General features: G+C 43.0%; 1 protein-coding gene across 1 annotated transcript in view; it reads right to left on the bottom strand.

Moving 5' to 3' along the window:
* Positions 1–1,510: 1,510 nt before the first annotated feature.
* The window catches only part of LOC120028679 (FRAS1-related extracellular matrix protein 2-like), a 29,481-nt gene continuing 9,606 nt past the window's right edge, over positions 1,511–21,385 (bottom strand). The window contains exons 10-18 of the mRNA XM_038973897.1: positions 14,793–14,985; positions 14,115–14,219; positions 13,723–13,850; positions 13,281–13,415; positions 12,692–12,818; positions 5,201–5,388; positions 4,870–5,016; positions 4,274–4,403; positions 1,511–4,234 (exon numbers count right to left, since the gene is read on the bottom strand). Coding sequence (XP_038829825.1) covers positions 3,726–4,234; positions 4,274–4,403; positions 4,870–5,016; positions 5,201–5,388; positions 12,692–12,818; positions 13,281–13,415; positions 13,723–13,850; positions 14,115–14,219; positions 14,793–14,985 — 1,662 coding nt within the window. The 3' untranslated portion in view covers positions 1,511–3,725. The remainder of the gene's footprint in view (positions 4,235–4,273; positions 4,404–4,869; positions 5,017–5,200; positions 5,389–12,691; positions 12,819–13,280; positions 13,416–13,722; positions 13,851–14,114; positions 14,220–14,792; positions 14,986–21,385) is intronic.

Below are 21,385 nucleotides of genomic sequence, written 5' to 3' on the forward strand. Positions count from 1 at the left end.
TGATATTGTAAGTTGCATAGCATTTATGTTTTCAAAAATTAAACAGCAAACAATATAGAAATCTGAAGTTTATAAAGCAGTGGGTATATGAAGTCACTATCTATAGATACAGTATGGAGGTCATTGTATGTTATCTTAGTATTATGACTGGGGCATCCATTGACAAGGTGATGGTCTATACCTTTTCTTTATGCGTCATTACATCGCAAAAGTGGAAACCATGTCTGAAACCTATTTTATGTGGTTTGTGGCTGATTTGATTTGGTTTGTGGCTAAATTATCTTTAGAGGGAAACAAATATTATATCTTTATTATTGGCAATCCCTATGGATATTTATGTGATAAAATAAATACTTCTGTAATGTATTAACATTAATCTCTAACAGCCGTGATTTAGATTGTAGTAGATCATAGTTGGTTTTCCCTTCTGGCCGGAGTCCCAAATGGCACCCATGTCTCGATATCGCGCACTACTATAAAAGTAGTGAACTATAAAGGGAATAGGGTGCCATTTGGGAGGCATACATATTCATGGACCATTATGAATGTTTTTATAATACGATACTAAATATAATGTAAAACCTTTGGAGAACATTTGGTACAGATCAGTCACTTCATAGCCCTGTAGAGAAACAGAGTTAGTCCAGAATGGCACCCTACTACTCACTATATGATGAGTCTGTGCCTAGTGGATCCATCCAGAGCTGCTATAAACTGTACATTGCAGATCAGCTGTCTTTAAAATCAACTCACTAGTGGAGAGTGGGGTAAGTTGAGTCAAAGGGGGAAGTTGAGCCACCCTTGTCTCTAGGAAACCATACACAAAATTAATAATTTGACCAAATATTTAGGAAGAGGTCATCATTTCATGGAGTCTGTGAAGGAAGAAACCACTTGGAAAAAGTGGTAAGCAAGTATGTTCCAAAAAACAGATTTTCACCAATTCAAATTAATTTATTGTGTTGAGGTTTCATGATGCTTGTATCTAAACCAAAATAGATAATCGTATAATTTTTCTATACATCAGTTGGGGTCTCCTATAAGCTTCAATATGAGGTCCTAAACCTAGCATGAAAGTGCATCCTTGTTGTCAGGACCCGGTGCGAGAAACAGTCACTAATAATCGTCAGAACCCAGAAGATGAGGCAGACACAGCAGTACTAGAGATGGTGGTTTAATTAAAGAACAAAATCTTCAGGCAAAGAAACTAAATCCACAATGTCCAAAAATAAAGCCAAGAGGCACAAAGTGGAAATCCTCCAAAATACAAAAGAAACTCCACAAAGTGGTAAAAAACAGCAGGGAAAAACAAACCTCAAAAGACTACTCAAATAATACACAAGAACTAAACCAGAGAACCTCTGGAAAATCCAACAAGAGAAATATCTATATAAAACAAGGCTTGGGCAGGGGCTGGGTGCTAACTTACAAACACTGAGCAAGGAACTGAGGAACACACAGGGTTTAAATACTAACAAGGGAATGACCTACAGGTGCAAACAATAATTAGAGCAAGAAAAACAAAAGGTACAAAAAAGGTGCAATGGGGACATCTAGTGACCAAAACCCGAACAGTCTTGGCCAAAACCTGACACTTGTAGCTGTGTGGGCTTATATAGTCAAACTGTTTGCCTTGTGGTAAATTTAGTAAATGTTTTCTTCCCAGGTATAATGAAAGGCTGGGATATGAGGGATTAAAATACAAAAAAGTGATTGTGATTGTGTTGAATTGTGTTTGGAAAGTAAAGACAGACATGGTTTTAAAAAGGTAGTGGTAATATTTCATTCAGTACAGAAATGTGTATGGGTAAGTCGTGCCAAGATATCACTTTCTTTGGACAAGCTATGTTTTCAAAACTGTAATGTTTACATGAATTCTGATTATTTTCAGGGATACACAACATCCTGAAATATATGTAGATATCTTTGTTAGAAAGAATACTATATTTCCCTTGACGGAGTGATGCTGAATGTAAAAAATGTCTCAACTTACCCCACTCTCCCCTACAGGATATACCTTTTCTCATTAGATTCAATTCAGTACTGTACTGTATGTATTCAAATACAGGACCACACTGATATAGGATATATCCAAAATGGCACCCTATTCCCTATATGGTACCTTAATTCCTTATGGGCTCTGATCAAAAGTAGTGCACTAAATAGGGAATAGGATGCAATTTGGGACAGAGCTATAGAAAGTCACTACAACCATGATTTTGGGACTATCAAGAGAACAATTATCCCCCCAAAATTGTGATCAACTTGGAACTCTGTTAGGATAGAAAAACATGTAATTGAGTCTGAATTAGCTACAGTTGATTAGACACATTTTCCCCCAAATCTGCTTTACACATTATTATACAAGTTTAAGCAATTATTTTAAAGAAAATACAAAATCAGAAGCAGGCACAAATGATAGATAACCATTAATACAAACAAAACAAATAGAATAACCATGTAATAGAGAAAATCTAAATATCCGTCCCAAATTACACCCTATTCCCTATATAGTGCACTACTTATAGTGCAAAATAGGGAATAGGTTGTCATTTGGGACGCTTCCTACAGTATAACATCCAGTGGATTCTTAGGCACCTGTTGAACTTCAACATGAATCAGCCTCCATACTTCAGTATAGAGAGCAGACCTGGGTTCAAATACTAGTTTAAATCATGTAATATACTTAAGCTGTGATCAATTGAGCTTGCCTGTTGCAGTGGAACCAATATAAAAGTCCCACCTGGCACTCCAGGCAGGCTAAAGCTAATATACTTGAAAGATTTCAAATGTTTGAACCCAGGTCTGACAGAGCTACAGTAGAACATTACAGTAGGACATATTCCCAGTGTTAGCAGACTATTGACAGTGGCTTGACACGGGAAAACAAACATACACATTAACAACTATGACAGTTCTATGACAACTTTGCGTTCATATTGAATACTGAATACCAGGAATACCGATATTCAACTCTGGGCCTGGAAGGCTGAAACACTTACCGGTATTCAACTCTGGGCCTGGAAGGCTGAAACACTTACCGGTATTCAACTCTGGGCCTGGAAGGCTGAAACACTTCTGGTTATCATTCTTTCATTCTAACCAGAAACTGATTACATCATGGAACTCTACGGCCAATCAGTGACATTAATCAATTAATCAATCAACTACCAGGTAAAAAAGACAATCAGCAGTACTTCTGCCTTACAGTCCTGGAGTTGAATAGCCCTGCTACATGTCCTTCTACCAAATCACAGGACCACCATCCATCCTACAGGACAGAGGCATCTGCTGCTTTAGCACCTTTGGACAAATCATAAACATTTTTGGGATCAAGTGTAACATCATAAAACAAAGCAATAATGAATGCTGGCAAGTGCCTTGAACAGAACAGGTTACAGGTACTGCCCTAGATGGGGCAGTCTCCCCATAGAGAGAGATTGTTTTACCTCTATGGTCTCCCCTACAGCAGAGCAGAAGGACTGCAGGATTTCAAGTAGGTTTTTGTACAGAACCAAAGCTCTCATTGTCGACTGTGTTGTTTCAGTTGTCCCCTCCCTCTCTTTATATCCCAATGTAAAAATTATGAGGCACTTGCAAAAAAATAACATAAAAAAACAAAAACATCTGTCAGTGTTTTTTTTTTCTTCTATGGAGAATATCCGTCCATCGGTCTGTCTGTCTCAGTGGTCATGTCGAAGGAAGTCCGTTTGTCTGTCTGTCCGTCAGACTTCTGAGCTGTCCAAGCCACTGCAAGTGAACCCTGATGTCACCATGGGCTCAGTGGAGCTTGACGTTGTTGTGGGAACCTCCATTTTCTTCTTCTCCTGTCTGGACCGTACGGTTAGCACTATGACGATGATGATGAGGATGGTGAGGAGGAGGCCCACCAGGATCCCTATGATGAGGACCAGACTGTCCTCGCTCTCCGCAGGATGGTTCAGCTCCCTGGGCACCACACCCCGAGTGAGGACCTCCTGGTCGGGGCTGGTGCGGCGCTGGCGGCTGAGGTCCAGGGCGATATGGAGAATGTTGGTGCCTCGGTTGTTGTCCAGGCCGATGTCCTCTGTCAGGTCTGGTACCCTGTTTGCTGACCGCCTGGAGCGAAACTGGGACTGGGACGGTCCTCCTGCAGCCATAGTTTGATGCTGAGTTTCTCTGTCCATGCTGCTGTGTTGGGTCAGGGAGTGGCCTCCTGCAGCCATACTGCTGTGTTGGGTCAGGGAGTGGCCTCCTGCAGCCATACTGCTGTGTTGGGTCAGGGAGTGGCCTCCTGCAGCCATACTGCTGTGTTGGGTGAGTGTGTGGTACTCCAGACTTCTCTTTCCGATGCCCCTGTTAGCATTCTCTCTGGAGCGGACGGTGTAGATGGTGTGGATGAACCACTCCCTCCCTGCTGACACCTGGACACCAGAGGAACAGGGTTAGTCATGAGGGCTGGGTAGTTTACCTGAGCATGACAGGAACAATCCCTGGTCATTAAAGATAGAGTCAATAATATAAACAATAACAAGTGACACCCCGCCTCTGTTTTGGTAAAAAGCTGAGGGATGGGCCTGGAGAAATTGAACCACTCAAATTCATTGACAGCGCTATGGATGCAAGGGCTGACCATCCATGATATCAAAATGATAGTTTTTACCATGTTTTGAGTTACGACAGTTGAACTAAGCTCATGAGGCATTTCTAAGTTATATTCGTCAAGAATCAATGGGTATATATAATAAATGTATACGTCCAAAAACCGATGCAGCAACTAAGGATTCTAGCTTTAAAGCAGTGAAAGTGAGTGTTAGAAATAGGAATAAGACCGGGATGTTCCTTCTCCACTATTCTGCGTTATGTAGCATAGGGGTCAGGGAGACGTACTTGGAACAGTGCTGTAGAGTCCATGCTGAAGCCGTCAGATCCAGGCTGTCTGATCAGGGCAAGGGCCTGAGGGTCGTCTACAGCCAGCAGAGCCCTGAACCCGACATTACCAAACAACCTGGCCTGGGTCTCTGGCTGGGCCTTATCCTGGAGGAGGAGAAGGAAACACTAGTAAACACTGTACCAACATTGGTAAAGGTGTTTAGGATATGTATGTGCAGTTACCCTGTACTAGATCCTTGTCTACATCCCACATTACATCACATTATTCCCCAGATATTGCACTACTTTTGACCAGAGCACTATGGGCCCTGTACAGTACTGTACTTACGATAATTTTGAATCTGTAAAGCAGCGATGGAGCATCAGCCAGACAGCCGTACTCATTGTTGTTGGGGTTGTACTTGGGCACGTATCCATCCGCGCCGGTGCACAGGAACACCTTCTCTATGTTACAGATAAAGGAATCCCCCAGGTTCTGAACTGGGTCCACCATCACTCTGCCATATATCATGTCACCTGGGAGGAGATCAGGTTTGGGTTAATACAGTAATAACTCAATCAATCAATCAGATAGTCACTGGGGCTACCTCCATCCCAAATAGCAACCTATGCCCTATGTAGTGCACTACTTCTGATCAGGACCCATGAAAAGGTGGTGTGTGTGTGAGAAGTGAGAAGTCTGTGAGAAGCTGGTTGTAAGGCTTCCGTGGAGGCTCCTCAGAGGAGGAAGGGGAGGACCATCTTCTTCAGTGAATTTAATAAAAATAAAAATAGTGAAACATTAAAAAAGTTATCCTTTTTAGATAAAACTATACTAGATATATTCACATGCCACCAAATGATTGTTTAAAACACTGTTTTGCAATGAAGGTCTACGATAGTCTCAAAAGCACCCTCTTGTGTAGCACCATTCTGTAGCCAGGGAACAGCAAGTTTCCATCCTCCTCTGGGTACATTGAATTCAATACAAAACCTAGGAGGCTCACACAGTACACAGTAATTATGACAACTTCCAGAAGACGTCCTCCAACCTATGAGAACTCTTGTATCATGAACTGACATGTTGTCCACCCAATCAAAGTATCAGATAATGAATCTAGTACTGAAAGCATAAGCTACAGCTAGCTAGCACTGCAGTGCATAAAATGTGGTGAGTAGTTGACTCAAAGAGAGAGAAAGACAATAGTTGAACAGTTTTGAACAAATATATTTCTGAAAGAATTAAGGAGGAACGAGAGAGATATATATATTTTATTGTATTTTTTTTCTTCATTTTCATGTCCACTTACTTAGCTAGCAAATGCAGCTAGCTAGTTTAGCCAACTCAAACAGAGAGGGATGCTATGTTAGCTAGATGGCTATGGCTATCCAACACTGGAACTCCTCTAAGTCAGAACTTTTGGTTGTATTAATTTATTGCCAGCCGGTGTAACTGCTAAACTGCTTGCTGCCTGTACACTGTACAGGATGATTGTAGCGGTTTAGTATCACGTTAGTTCTAGTAGGTATGTTGACTATGCTGTTAGCTAATATGGTGACGATGTAGGCTGTGTGTAACGGTTAGCAGTTTGGCTTGGAAAGGTTTTTTCACCTGGTCACAGACAGCTGATATGTTGTGCACTGAAGTCCACAAGCCAAGGAGAAAAGGTGAGAGGAGGAGAGCAAGTACAGTGCCTTCGGAAAGTATTCAGACCCCTTGAGTTTTTACACATTTTGTTAGGTTACAGCCTTATTCGAAAATTGATTAAATTGTTTTTTTTCTTCTCATCAATCTACACACAATACCCCATAACGACAAAGCAAAAACAGGATTTTAGAAATGTTAAATATCACATTTACATAAGTATTCAGACCCTTTACTCACTACTTTGTTAAGCACCTTTGGCAGTGATTACAGTCTTGCGTCATCTTGGGTATGACGCTACAAACTTGGCACACCTGTATTTGGGGAGTTTCTCCCATTCTTCTTTGCAGATCCTCTCAAGCTCTGTCAGATTGGATGGGGAGCGTTGCTGAACAGCTATTTTCAGGTCTCTCCAGAGATGTTCGATCGGGTTCAAGTCCAGGCTCTGGCTGGGCCACTCAAGGACATTGAGAGACTTGTCCCAAAGCCACTCCTGTGTTGTCTTGGCTGTGTGCTTAGGGTCGTTGTCCTGTTGGAAGGTGAACCTTAGCTCCAGTCTGAGGTCCTGAGCGCTCTGGGGCAGGTTTTCATCAAGGATCTCTCTGAACTTTGCTTCGTTCATCTTTGCCTCGATTCTGACTAGTCTCCCAGTCCCTGCTGCTGAAAAACATCCCCACAGCATGATGCTGCCACCACCATGCTTCACCGTAGGGATGTTACCAGGTTTCCTCTAGAAGTTAATTCTTGGTTTCATCAGACCAGAGAATCTTGTTTCTCATGGTCTGAGAGTCTTTAGTTGCCTTTTGGCAAACTCCAAGTGGGCTGTCATGTGCCTTTTCCTGAGGAGTGGCACTCTACCATAAAGGCCTGATTGGTGGAGTGCTGCAGAGATGGTTGCCCTTCTGGAAGGTTCTCCCATTTCCACAGAGGAACTCTGGAGCTCTGTCAGACTGACCATCGGGTTCTTGGTCACCTCCCTGACCAAGGCCCTTCTCCCCCGATTGCTCAGTTTGGCCGGGCGGCCAGCTCTAGGAAGAGTCTTGGTGGTTCCAAACTTCTTCCATTTAAGAATGATGGAGGCCACTGTGTTCATGGGGACCTTCAATGCTGCAGACATGTTTTGGTACCCTTCCCCAGATCTGGGCCTTGACACAACCCTGTCTCAGAGCTCTACGGACAATTCCTTCGACCTCATGGCTTGGTTTTTGCTCTGACATGCACTGTCAACTGTGGGACCTTATATAGACAGGTATGTGCCTTTCCAAATCATGTCCAATCAATTTAATTTACCACAGGTGGACTCCAATCAAGTTGTAGAAACATCTCAAGGATGATCAATGGAAACAGGATGCACCTGAGCTCAATTTCGAGTCTCATAGCAAAAGGTCTGAATACTTATGTAAATAAGGATTTTCTGTTTTAATTTACTTTATATGTTTGTAAAAAAAAAAAAGTGATACATTTTAGAATAAGGCTGTAACGTAACAAAATGTGGAAACAGTCAAGGGGTCTGAATACCTTCCGAAGGCACTGTAGATAGATGCGAGAAGGAATTATAAATACAACGAGCAAAGTGATTCTGCTGTTTGTATGTGGGTGCTATGAAAGTGAACTGTGTCTGTGTGTGATCAGGTGTGTATTCATTCCATAGATTTGGTTGAAAACGTTTCTTAAATGGAAGCAAACGGAACGAAACGTGGATAAACATACCTGTATTTGTCCAAAAGAAACTCTCGTTTGCAACTGTTGGACTAATGATTACACCCTAGATCAGCTAGATGCAGGCAAGTCTGCAAGGCGGTATTGAATGTGTCACTGTCTGTCACCGTGTTTACACAAAATGTTCTCGTGACCTGTGCACCTACGTTGTAAACTTTCATTCATAGGCTAGGTTGTAGCAACCTCATGATGGGTATAGGGAACATTAGAGTATCATGTAGTAGCCTAAACCTTTCCATGTTACATTAAGTTGGGTGAATGGAATATGAATGACAGTCATCCAAAATGTAATTGTATTTTTTTTTTTTTTTTTTAAACCTCCCTTATCTTAAACAGCACTGACCGATCCTCCCTCATCTTAAACAGCACTGACCGATCCTCCCTCATCTTAAACAGCCTTGACTGATCCTCCCTTATCTTAAACAGCACTGACCGATCCTCCCTCATCTTAAACAGCACTGACCGATCCTCCCTCATCTTAAACAGCCTTGACTGATCCTCCCTTATCTTAAACAGCACTGACCGATCCTCCCTCATCTTAAACAGCACTGACCGATCCTCCATCATCTTAAACAGCACTGACCGATCCTCCCTCATCTTAAATAGCACTGACCGATCCTCCCTCATCTTAAACAGCACTGACCGATCCTCCCTCATCTTAAATAGCACTGACCGATCCTCCCTCATCTTAAACAGCACTGACCGATCCTCCCTCATCTTAAACAGCACTGACCGATCCTCCCTCATCTTAAACAGCACTGACCGATCCTTCCTTATCTTAAACAGCACTGACCGATCCTTCCTTATCTTAAACAGCACTGACCGATCCTTCCTTATCTTAAACAGCACTGACAGATCCTTCCTTATCTTAAACAGCACTGACCGCCACATTAAGGTGAGGGATTGATTGATAAATGCCCATGTGAGAGGCTGTGTTTGTTCGTAGTGTTACAGTACCCTGTGAGAAGGCTGTGTTTGTTTGTAGTGTTACGGTACCCTGTGAGAAGGCTGTGTTTGTTTGTAGCGTTACAGTACCCTGTGAGAGGCTGTGTTTGTTTGTAGCGTTACAGTACCCTGTGAGAAGGCTGTGTTTGTTTGTAACGTTACAGTACCCTGTGAGCAGGCTGTGTTTGTTTGTAGTGTTACAGTACCCTGTGAGAGGCTGTGTTTGTTCGTAGTGTTACAGTACCCTGTGAGAAGGCTGTGTTTGTTTGTAGCGTTACAGTACCCTGTGAGAAGCCTGTGTTTGTTTGTAGTGTTACAGTACCCTGTGAGAAGGCTGTGTTTGTTCGTAGCGTTACAGTACCCTGTGAGAGGCTGTGTTTGTTTGTAGTGTTACAGTACCCTGTGAGAAGGCTGTGTTTGTTTGTAGCGTTACAGTACCCTGTGAGAGGCTGTGTTTGTTTGTAGCATTACAGTACCCTGTGAGAAGGCTGTGTTTGTTTGTAGCGTTACAGTACCCTGTGAGAGGCTGTGTCTGTTTGTAGCGTTACAGTACCCTGTGAGAAGGCTGTGTTTGTTTGTAGCGTTACAGTACCCTGTGAGAGGCTGTGTTTGTTTGTAGCGTTACAGTACCCTGTGAGAAGGCTGTGTTTGTTTGTAGCGTTACAGTACCCTGTGAGAAGGCTGTGTTTGTTTGTAGCATTACAGTACCCTGTTAGAAGGCTGTGTTTGTTTGTAGCATTACAGTACCCTGTGAGAGGCTGTGTTTGTTTGTAGCGTTACAGTACCCTGTGAGAGGCTGTGTTTGTTTGTAGCGTTACAGTACCCTGTGAGAGGCTGTGTTTGTTTGTAGCATTACAGTACCCTGTGAGAAGGCTGTGTTTGTTTGTAGCGTTACAGTACCCTGTGAGAGGCTGTGTCTGTTTGTAGCGTTACAGTACCCTGTGAGAAGGCTGTGTTTGTTTGTAGCGTTACAGTACCCTGTGAGAGGCTGTGTTTGTTTGTAGCGTTACAGTACCCTGTGAGAAGGCTGTGTTTGTTTGTAGCGTTACAGTACCCTGTGAGAAGGCTGTGTTTGTTTGTAGCATTACAGTACCCTGTTAGAAGGCTGTGTTTGTTTGTAGCATTACAGTACCCTGTGAGAGGCTGTGTTTGTTTGTAGCGTTACAGTACCCTGTGAGAGGCTGTGTTTGTTTGTAGCGTTACAGTACCCTGTGAGAGGCTGTGTTTGTTTGTAGCGTTACAGTACCCTGTGAGAAGGCCGTGTTTGTTTGTAGCATTACAGTACCCTGTGAGAGGCTGTGTTTGTTTGTAGCGTTACAGTACCCTGTGAGAAGGCCGTGTTTGTTTGTAGCGTTACAGTACCCTGTGAGAGGCTGTGTTTGTTTGTAGTGTTACAGTACCCTGTGAGAAGGCTGTGTTTGTTTGTAGCGTTACAGTACCCTGTGAGAGGCTGTGTTTGTTTGTAGCGTTACAGTACCCTGTGAGAGGCTGTGTTTCTTTGTAGCATTACAGTACCCTGTGAGAAGGCTGTGTTTGTTTGTAGCGTTACAGTACCCTGTGAGAGGCTGTGTTTGTTTGTAGCGTTACAGTACCCTGTGAGAAGGCCGTGTTTGTTTGTAGCGTTACAGTACCCTGTGAGAGGCTGTGTTTGTTTGTAGCGTTACAGTACCCTGTGAGAGGCTGTGTTTGTTTGTAGCGTTACAGTACCCTGTGAGAAGGCCGTGTTTGTTTGTAGCATTACAGTACCCTGTGAGAGGCTGTGTTTGTTTGTAGCGTTACAGTACCCTGTGAGAGGCTGTGTTTGTTTGTAGCGTTACAGTACCCTGTGAGAAGGCTGTGTTATTGTTTGTAGCGTTACAGTACCCTGTGAGAGGCTGTGTTTGTTTGTAGCGTTACAGTACCCTGTGAGAAGGCTGTGTTTGTTTGTAGCATTACAGTACCCTGTGAGAGGCTGTGTTTGTTTGTAGTGTTACAGTACCCTGTGAGAAGGCTGTGTTTGTTTGTAGCGTTACAGTACCCTGTGAGAGGCTGTGTTTGTTTGTAGTGTTACAGTACCCTGTGAGAGGCTGTGTTTGTTTGTAGTGTTACAGTGCCCTGTGAGAAGGCTGTGTTTGTTTGTAGCGTTACAGTACCCTGTGAGAGGCTGTGTTTGTTTGTAGCGTTACAGTACCCTGTGAGAGGCTGTGTTTGTTTGTAGTGTTTACAGTACCCTGTGAGAAGGCTGTGTTTGTTTGTAGCGTTACAGTACCCTGTGAGAAGGCTGTGTTTGTTTGTAGCGTTACAGTACCCTGTGAGAAGGCTGTGTTTGTTTGTAGCGTTACAGTACCCTGTGAGAGGCTGTGTTTGTTTGTAGCGTTACAGTACCCTGTGAGAAGGCTGTGTTTGTTTGTAGCGTTACAGTACCCTGTGAGAAGGCTGTGTTTGTTTGTAGCGTTACAGTACCCTGTGAGAGGCTGTGTTTGTTTGTAGCGTTACAGTACCCTGTGAGAAGGCTGTGTTTGTTCGTAGTGTTACAGTACCCTGTGAGAAGGCTGTGTTTGTTTGTAGCGTTACAGTACCCTGTGAGAGGCTGTGTTTGTTTGTAGCGTTACAGTACCCTGTGAGAAGGCTGTGTTTGTTTGTAGTGTTTACAGTACCCTGTGAGAAGGCTGTGTTTGTTTGTAGCGTTACAGTACCCTGTGAGAAGGCTGTGTTTGTTTGTAGTGTTTACAGTACCCTGTGAGAAGGCTGTGTTTGTTTGTAGCGTTACAGTACCCTGTGAGAAGGCTGTGTTATTGTTTGTAGCATTACAGTACCCTGTGAGAGGCTGTGTTTGTTTGTAGTGTTACAGTACCCTGTGAGAGGCTGTGTTTGTTTGTAGCGTTACAGTACCCTGTGAGAAGGCTGTGTTTGTTTGTAACGTTACAGTACCCTGTGAGAAGGCTGTGTTTGTTTGTAATGTTACAGTACCCTGTGAGAAGGCTGTGTTTGTTTGTAATGTTACAGTACCCTGTGAGAAGGCTGTGTTTGTTTGTAGCGTTACAGTACCCTGTGAGAAGGCTGTGTTTGTTTGTAACGTTACAGTACCCTGTGAGAAGGCTGTGTTTGTTTGTAATGTTACAGTACCCTGTGAGAAGGCTGTGTTTGTTTGTAACGTTACAGTACCCTGTGAGAGGCTGTGTTTGTTTGTAGCATTACAGTACCCTGTGAGAAGGCTGTGTTTGTTTGTAATGTTACAGTACCCTGTGAGAAGGCTGTGTTTGTTTGTAGCATTACAGTACCCTGTGAGAGGCTGTGTTTGTTTGTAGTGTTACAGTACCCTGTGAGAAGGCTGTGTTTGTTTGTAACGTTACAGTACCCTGTGAGAAGGCTGTGTTTGTTTGTAATGTTACAGTACCCTGTGAGAAGGCTGTGTTTGTTTGTAGCGTTACAGTACCCTGTGAGAAGGCTGTGTTGTTTGTAACGTTACAGTACCCTGTGAGAAGGCTGTGTTTGTTTGTAATGTTACAGTACCCTGTGAAAAGGCTGTGTTTGTTTGTAGCATTACAGTACCCTGTGAGAAGGCTGTGTCGCTCTCCTGTCCGAAGCCCATGGATCCGTCAGACAGCCACAAAGTTCTCTTAGACAGCAGCAACATCTGTGTGTTCAGACTGAACTCAGCCGCAACCGGGTCACTCACCTGGGATAGGACACACACAGTACAACGTTTTACCATCTTAGTATAGGACAACACATACCATTCAGTGTTACCATCAGAGAACACAGACCAATCACAGTGTTACCATCAGACAACACCCCTCAAGCTGTTTCCCACTACAGTACATCTCTGTGTGCACTCAAAGATTGTCATCTCACAGACACTTTTAATGATACGATATTGATGTACACTCTTAGAAAAGGGTTCCAGAAGGGTACTTTGACTGTCCCCGTAGGAAAACCCTTTTTGATTCCAGGTAGAAGCCTTCTGGGTTCTATGTAGAACCCTGTCTACAGAGTGTTCTACATGGAAACCAAAATGGTTCTACCTGCAACCAAAAATGGTTATTCAAAGGGTTCTCCTATGGGGACAACCGAAGAACCCTTTAGGGTACTAAATAGCACCTTTTTTTCTAAGTGTGTAGTTATCCTAGGGTGATCTGACCTGCTGGAAGCGTATGTCCAGGTCGAAGGTGACAGGTTCTCTGGGGTTACAGACAGGAGGCAGGGAATACTCCAGACTGGGAGGAGAGGTACAGGGTAGCAGCTTCACCGTGTAGGTACCTGAGTAGTCACGCACCTGGGAGACAGAGGGGAATAAGACACAATTATTTACACCAGTTACACCAGTGCAGGTAACACACTACGACTTAAGAAGGAAATCCTGTAAATGGCATAAGGGCTTGGAAGTAAGCATTTCACGGTAAGGTCTACACCTGTTGTATTCGGCGCATGTGACAAATAAAAATGTATTTGATTTGATTTTTGATTTGTTACTCCCAAGTCTTTACACTAAAGACACAGAATTAGCAGATAAAAAAATAAAGATTATATGAAATATATTGATAACCCAGTATTAAAGATGGAAGAAAAGATGCTGTCCTCACAGCGAAGTCTGATGTGAAGGTCCACTGCTGCATGGGCTGGTTGTAGGTGGGCTCGCTCCTCACCAGGCTGAGATTAAACGTCACCCCAGGGTGGTCCGCACACATCACCATGGACGACAGAGAGGAAGCTGGATACAGACACAGGTAAGGCTAATACAGAACTAAAGAGGAATATGTAGAGTATCAAGCGTGTCAGAGTAGAAGTGCTGACTTAGGATCAGTTTAGTCTTTTACATCAAAATGAATAAGATTACATGGACGGGGGGACGTGATCCTAGATCAGCACTCCTACTCTGAGACACTTGATACATGGGCTACAGACACTTGATACTGGGCTACTTGTTTAAGACCGTGGATGTACTGTATGAAAAGAGTAGATAATGTGAACATACCAGAGTGTGATATGACAAACAGTCCTCTGAATCGAGCCTCTGTTCTGAAGTTGACCACCAGACGACCCTGTTCGTTGATACGCATACTGGTGGGGTACAGGGCTCCTACAGAATATAGCCAGTCAGTCTCCCTGTCACACTGAACTAACACATCCCTACTATTATAGCCCACCCACTGAGGAAGGTGCGGTGAAGGGCACCTGCAGAATACAGCCGGCCAGTCTCCCTGTCACACTGAACTAACACATCCCTACTATTATAGCCCACCCACTGAGGAAGGTGCGGTGAAGGGCACCTGCAGAATACAGCCGGTCAGTCTCCCTGTCACACTGAACTAACACATCCCTACTATTATAGCCCACCCACTGAGGAAGGTGCGGTGAAGGGCTCCTACAGAATACAGCCGGTCAGTCTCCCAGTCACACTGAACTAACACATCCCTGCTATTATAGCCCACCCACTGAGGAAGGTGCGGTGAAGGGCACCTACAGAATGCAACCCGTAGGTCTCACTGTCACACCAAACTAACACATCCTCATTCATTGCTGTAGAAGCAATAACATAACCATATAATCTATGCTCGAAGCACACCAGACAGTGTTGTATTTGTTTGTTTTTGCCTCATTCTGTGAAGACTGAAACGACTTTTGAATATATTTAATTTGATGTGAGACTTGCCTTGTAGCTCAGCCTCAGGAGGGCTGCCGATGCCGTCCCGCCACAAGATGGCAGTGTCGTATACGAAGGTGAGTCGTAGCTCAGACTGCAGGTCAAAATGCTGCCAGCCCCCTGCCCCCACCGGGGAGTGGAACACATAGGAGACGTGGAGGGGCACCCGGAGGGTCACATAGGACTGGACCAGGTTCAACACCTAGAGAGAGACATACATCAAATCAAGCTGTATTTAACATGCATTTAAACATCATTACACTTTACAACAACTGTACAGTAATACAGAATACTAGCAATAGTAGGTTTAACTCATACAGAGAGACAGGAGAAAGAGGGAGAACTAAAGAGAGAGAAAGAGAGAGAGGGGGGGAGAGAGAAAGATAGTGAAATAAATAGAGAAATATAGAGAGATAGAGAGTGAGTACATACATTACATATAACTCTGCAAAGCGCATTTAAAAACATCCAACAAGCAGGGAGCTTACAAAAGGTCCCTAGTACTGGTTTATTTTTAGGCCTAACTAAACATTCACAAGCTGCCTATCTGTATGGAGCTTGCATAAACCTCATGGGAACAGTATTCAGACCCACTCATAACTTAACAAATACCTCATGGGAACAGTATTCAGACCCACTCATAACTTAACAAATACCTCATGGGATCAGTATCCACTCATAACTTAGCAAATACCTCATGGGATCAGTATCCACTCATAACTTAACAAATACCTCATGGGATCAGTATCCACTCATAACTTAACAAATACCTCATGGGATCAGTATCTACTCATAACTTAACAAATACCTCATGGGATCAGTATCCACTCATAACTTAACAAATACCTCATGGGATCAGTATCCACTCATAACTTAACAAATACCTCATGGGATCAGTATCTACTCATAACTTAACAAATACCTCATGGGATCAGTATCTACTCATAACTTGATATATGGTTATGGCTTGGTCCTCATCTATATTCTATAGATTCATGTGATTAAGAATGCAATAAAGATAGCAGGTGACATACAGAGAGCATTATGGTGGCTTATGTAGGGCTTCAGTGAGTATTACTACCAGTAGACAGCATCATACCACATACACTGAGTGTACAAAACATTAAGAACACCTGCTCTTTCCATGACTTAGACTGACCAGGTGAATCCAGGTGAAAGCTATGATCCATTGTTTATGTCACTTGTTAAATCCATTTCAATCAGTGTAAATGAAGGGGATGAGACAGGCTAAAGAAGGATTTTTAAGACTTGAGACATTTTTTATTTTATTTAACTAGGCAAATCAGTTAAGAACAAATTCTTATTCACAATGAGGGCCTAGGAACAGTGGGTTAACTGCCTTGTTCAGGGGCAGAACAACAGATTTTAACCTTGTCAACTCGGGGATTCAATCTAGCAACCTTTCGGTTACTGGCCCAAAGCTCTAACCACTAGGCTACCTGCTGGATTGTGTATGGGTGCCATTCAGAGGGTGAATGGGCAAGACAAAAGATTTAAGTGTCTGAACGGAGTATGGTAGTAGGTGCTAGGTTCAATTGTTTGTGTCAAGAACTGCAATGCTGCTGGGTTTTTCACACTCATCAGTTTCCCGTGTGTATCAAGAATGGTCCACCACCCAAAGGATATCCAGCCAACTTGACACAACTGTGAGAAGCATTGGAGTAAACCTGGGCCAGCATCCCTTTCGACACCTTGTGGTCCATGTCCTGACAAATTGAGGCTGTTCTGAGGGCAAAAGGGGGTGCAACTCAATATTAGGAAGCTGTCTCTAATGTTTTGTACACTCAGTGTAGATACACAGTGCTGTACTGTATGGGCTGTACTAGTACTACTGGAGCTCTTATGGATTCAAGAGGGTTTACATTGACTCTGACATTTACGCTGGCCACATTTCAGAGAGATGGTATCTTTTCAACAGAGTTTAATCCAGATATATGACAACAATAGCAAACCATTCCATTTGTAACTGATGAATGTTTGGTTGTGTTATTCAATTACTGCTTTGTCAACAATTAAAATAAAACCATCCCATTCTGAAGTGAATCATGCAATCAAGACATAACAATCCAGGCTGTTGATTTGTTCTATTGTATTTGAAACCCTTAAACAACAGCGAGACAAAGAACCAGAGAGAGAGAGAGAGAAAGAGAGAGAGAGAGAGAGAATGAAGAGGAGAAAAGTGAGAGAGAGAGAGAGAGACAGAATGAAGAGGAGAAAAGCGAGAGAGAGAGAGAGAGAATGAAGAGGAGAAAAGTGAGAGAGAGAGAGAGAGAGAATGAAGAGGAGAAAAGTGTGAGAGAGAGAGAGAATGAAGAGGAGAAAAGTGAGAGAGAGAGAGAGAGAGAGAGAGAATGAAGAGGAGAAAAGTGAGAGAGAGAGAGAGAATGAAGAGGAGAAAAGTGAGAGAGAGAGAGAATGAAGAGGAGAAAAGTGAGAGAGAGAGAGAGAGAGAATGAAGAGGAGAAAAGCGAGAGAGAGAGAGAGAGAGAGAGCTCTGTCGCACGCTGGGTATGTACATAGTCAATGGTAGGCTTCGAGGGGACTCCTATGGTAGGTTCACCTATAGCTCATCTCTTGGCAGTAGCACTGTAGACTACTTTATCACTGACCTCAACCCAGAGTCTCTCAGAGCGTTCACAGTCAGCCCACTGACACCCCTATCAGACCACAGCAAAATCACAGTCTACTTGAACAGAGCAATACTCAATCATGAGGCATCAAAGCCAAAGGAACTGAGTAACATTAAGAAATGCTATAGATGGAAGGAATGCAGTTTGGAAACCTACCAAAAAACAATTAGGCAACAGCAAATTCAATCCCTTTTAGACAACTTCCTGGGTAAAATGTTCCACTGCAATAGTGAAGGTGTAAACTTGGCAGTAGAAAATCTTAACAGTATATTTGACCTCTCAGCTTCCCTATCAAATCTAAAAATCTCAAATAGAAAACCGAAGAAAATGAACAACAATGACAAATGGTTTGATAAAGAATGCAAAAATCTAAGAAATAAATTGAGAAACCTGTCCAACCAAAAACATAGAGACCCGGAAAACCTGAGTCTACGCCTTCACTATGGTGAATCACTAAAACAATACAGAAATACACTACGGAAAAAGAAGGAACAGCACGTCAGAAATCAGCTCAATGTAATTGAAGACTCCATAGACTCTAACCAATTCTGGGAAAATTGGAAAACACTAAACAAACAACAACACGAAGAATTATCTATCCAAAATGGAGATGTATGGGTAAACCACTTCTCCAATCTTTTTGGCTCTATAACAAAGAATAAAGAGCAAAAACATATACATGATCAAATACAAATCCTAGAATCAACTATTAAAGACTACCAGAACCCACTGGATTCTCCAATTACCTTGAATGAGTTACAGGACAAAATAAAAACCCTCCAACCCAAAAAGGCCTGTGGTGTTGATGGTATCCTTAATGAAATGATCAAATATACAGACAACAAATTCCAATTGGCTATACTAAAACTCTTTAACATCGTCCTTAGCTCTGGCATCTTCCCCAATATTTGGAACCAAGGACTGATCACCCCAATCCACAAAAGTGGAGACAAATTTGACCCCAATAACTACCGTGGAATATGCGTCAACAGTAACCTTGGGAAAATCCTCTGCATTATCATTAACAGCAGACTCGTACATTTCCTCAATGAAAACAATGTACTGAGCAAATGTCAAATTGGCTTTTTACCAAATTACCGTACAACAGACCATGTATTCACCCTACACACCCTAATTGACAACCAAACAAACCAAAACAAAGGCAAAGTCTTCTCATGCTTTGTTGATTTCAAAAAAGCCTTCGACTCAATTTGGCATGAGGGTCTGCTATACAAATTGATGGAAAGTGGTGTTGGGGGTAAAACATACGACATTATAAAATCCATGTACACAAACAACAAGTGTGCGGTTAAAATTGGCAAAAAACACACACATTTCTTCACACAGGGTCGTGGGGTGAGACAGGGATGCAGCTTAAGCCCCACCCTCTTCAACATATATATCAACGAATTGGCGCGGGCACTAGAACAGTCTGCAGCACCCGGTCTCACCCTACTAGAATCCGAAGTCAAATGTCTACTGTTTGCTGATGATCTGGTGCTTCTGTCACCAACCAAGGAGGGCCTACAGCAGCACCTAGATCTTCTGCACAGATTCTGTCAGACCTGGGCCCTGACAGTAAATCTCAGTAAGACCAAAATAATGGTGTTCCAAAAAAGGTCCAGTCACCAGGACCACAAATTCCATCTAGACACCGTTGCCCTAGAGCACACAAAAAACTATACATACCTCGGCCTAAACATCAGCACCACAGGTAACTTCCACAAAGCTGTGAACGATCTGAGAGACAAGGCAAGAAGGGCCTTCTATGCCATCAAAAGGAACATAAATTTCAACATACCAATTAGGATCTGGCTAAAAATACTTGAATCAGTCATAGAGCCCATTGCCCTTTATGGTTGTGAGGTCTGGGGTCCGCTCACCAACCAAGATTTCACAAAATGGGACAAACACCAAATTGAGACTCTGCATGCAGAATTCTGCAAAAATATCCTCAGTGTACAACGTAGAACACCAAATAATGCATGCAGAGCAGAATTAGGCCGATACCCACTAATTATCAAAATCCAGAAAAGAGCCGTTAAATTCTACAACCACCTAAAAGGAAGCGATTCCCAAACCTTCCATAACAAAGCCATCACCTACAGAGAGATGAACCTGGAGAAGAGTCCCCTAAGCAAGCTGGTCCTAGGGCTCTGTTCACAAACACAAACACACCCCACAGAGCCCCAGGACAACAGCACAATTAGACCCAACCAAATCATGAGAAAACAAAAAGATAATTACTTGACACATTGGAAAGAATTAACAAAAAAACAGAGCAAACTAGAATGCTATTTGGCCCTAAACAGAGAGTACACAGTGGCAGAATACCTGACCACTGTGACTGACCCAAACTTAAGGAAAGCTTTGACTATGTACAGACTCAGTGAGCATAGCCTTGCTATTGAGAAAGGCCGCCGTAGGCAGACATGGCTCTCAAGAGAAGACAGGCTATGTGCTCACTGCCCACAAAATGAGGTGGAAACTGAGCTGCACTTCCTAACCTCCTGCCCAATGTATGACCATATTAGAGAGACATATTTCCCTCAGATTACACAGATCCACAAAGAATTTGAAAACAAATCCAATTTTGATAAACTCCCATATCTACTGGGAGAAATTCCACAGTGTGCCATCACAGCAGCAAGATTTGTGACCTGTTGCCACAAGAAAAGGGCAACCAGTGAAGAACAAACACCATTGTAAATACAACCCATATTTATGCTTATTTATTTTAACTTGTGTGCTTTAACCATTTGTACATTGTTACAACACTGTATATATATAATATAACATTTGTAATGTCTTTATTGTTTTGAAACTTCTGTATGTGTAATGTTTACTGTTAATTTGTATTGTTTATTTCACTTTTGTATAATATCTACCTCACTTGCTTTGGCAATGTTAACACATGTTTCCCATGCCAATAAAGCCCCTTGAATTGAATTGAATTGAATTGAGAGATAGAGAGAGAGAATGAAGAGGAGAAAAGTGAGAGAGAGAGAGAGAGAGAGAGAGAGAGAGAGAGAGAGAGAATGAAGAGGAGAAAAGTGAGAGAGAGAGAGAGAATGAAGAGGAGAAAAGTGAGAGAGAGAGAGAGAGTGAAGTGGAGAAAAGTGAGAGAGAGAGAGAGAGAGAGAGAGAGAGAGAGAGAGAGAGAGAGAGAGAGAGAGAGAGAGAGAGAGAATGAAGAGGAGAAAAGTGAGAGAGAGAGAGAGAGAATGAAGAGGAGAAAAGTGTGAGAGAGAGAGAGAATGAAGAGGAGAAAAGTGAGAGAGAGGGAGAGAGAGAATGAAGAGGAGAAAAGTGAGAGAGAGAGAGAGAGAGAGAGAGAGAGAGAGAGAATGAAGAGGAGAAAAGCGAGAGAGAGAGAGAGAGAGAGAGAGAGAGAGAGAGAGAGAGAGAGAGAGAGAGAGAGAGAGAATGAAGAGGAGAAAAGCGAGAGAGAGAGAGAGAGAGAGAGAGATAGAGAGAGAGAGAGAGAGAATGAAGAGGAGAAAAGCGAGAGAGAGAGAGAGAGAGAGAGGGAGAGAGAGAGAGCGAGAGAGAATGAAGAGGAGAAAAGCGAGAGAGAGAGAGAATAAAGAGGAGAAAAGCGAGAGAGAGAGAGAGAGAGAGAGAGAGTGAGAGGAGAGAGAGAAGGAAAGAGGAGAGAGAGTTGGAGTTAAGAGAACTGGTAGAACCCAGAGAGAGTTGGAGTTAAGAGAACTGGTAGAACCCAGAGAGAGCTGAGGCAGATGATTTGCTGTATGACCCTGACACTGCCTGCTGAGACCTAATGGATTCCTGTGGTCTGATAAGCTGGGGACAAAGCCTCTCACCATGACACACAGACACAGAGAGACAGAGTCAGTCCCAGCACGGTGAGAGGCCAGCCTGGGGCCCCAAACTCGGTGTGACTCAGTCTCCCTGTAGCCCGCAACCTCTCTACTCAGCCCCCCCAGCTTC

This window comes from Salvelinus namaycush, chromosome 34 (assembly GCF_016432855.1).
Source record: "Salvelinus namaycush isolate Seneca chromosome 34, SaNama_1.0, whole genome shotgun sequence".
Classification (NCBI taxonomy): Eukaryota; Metazoa; Chordata; class Actinopteri; order Salmoniformes; family Salmonidae; genus Salvelinus; species Salvelinus namaycush.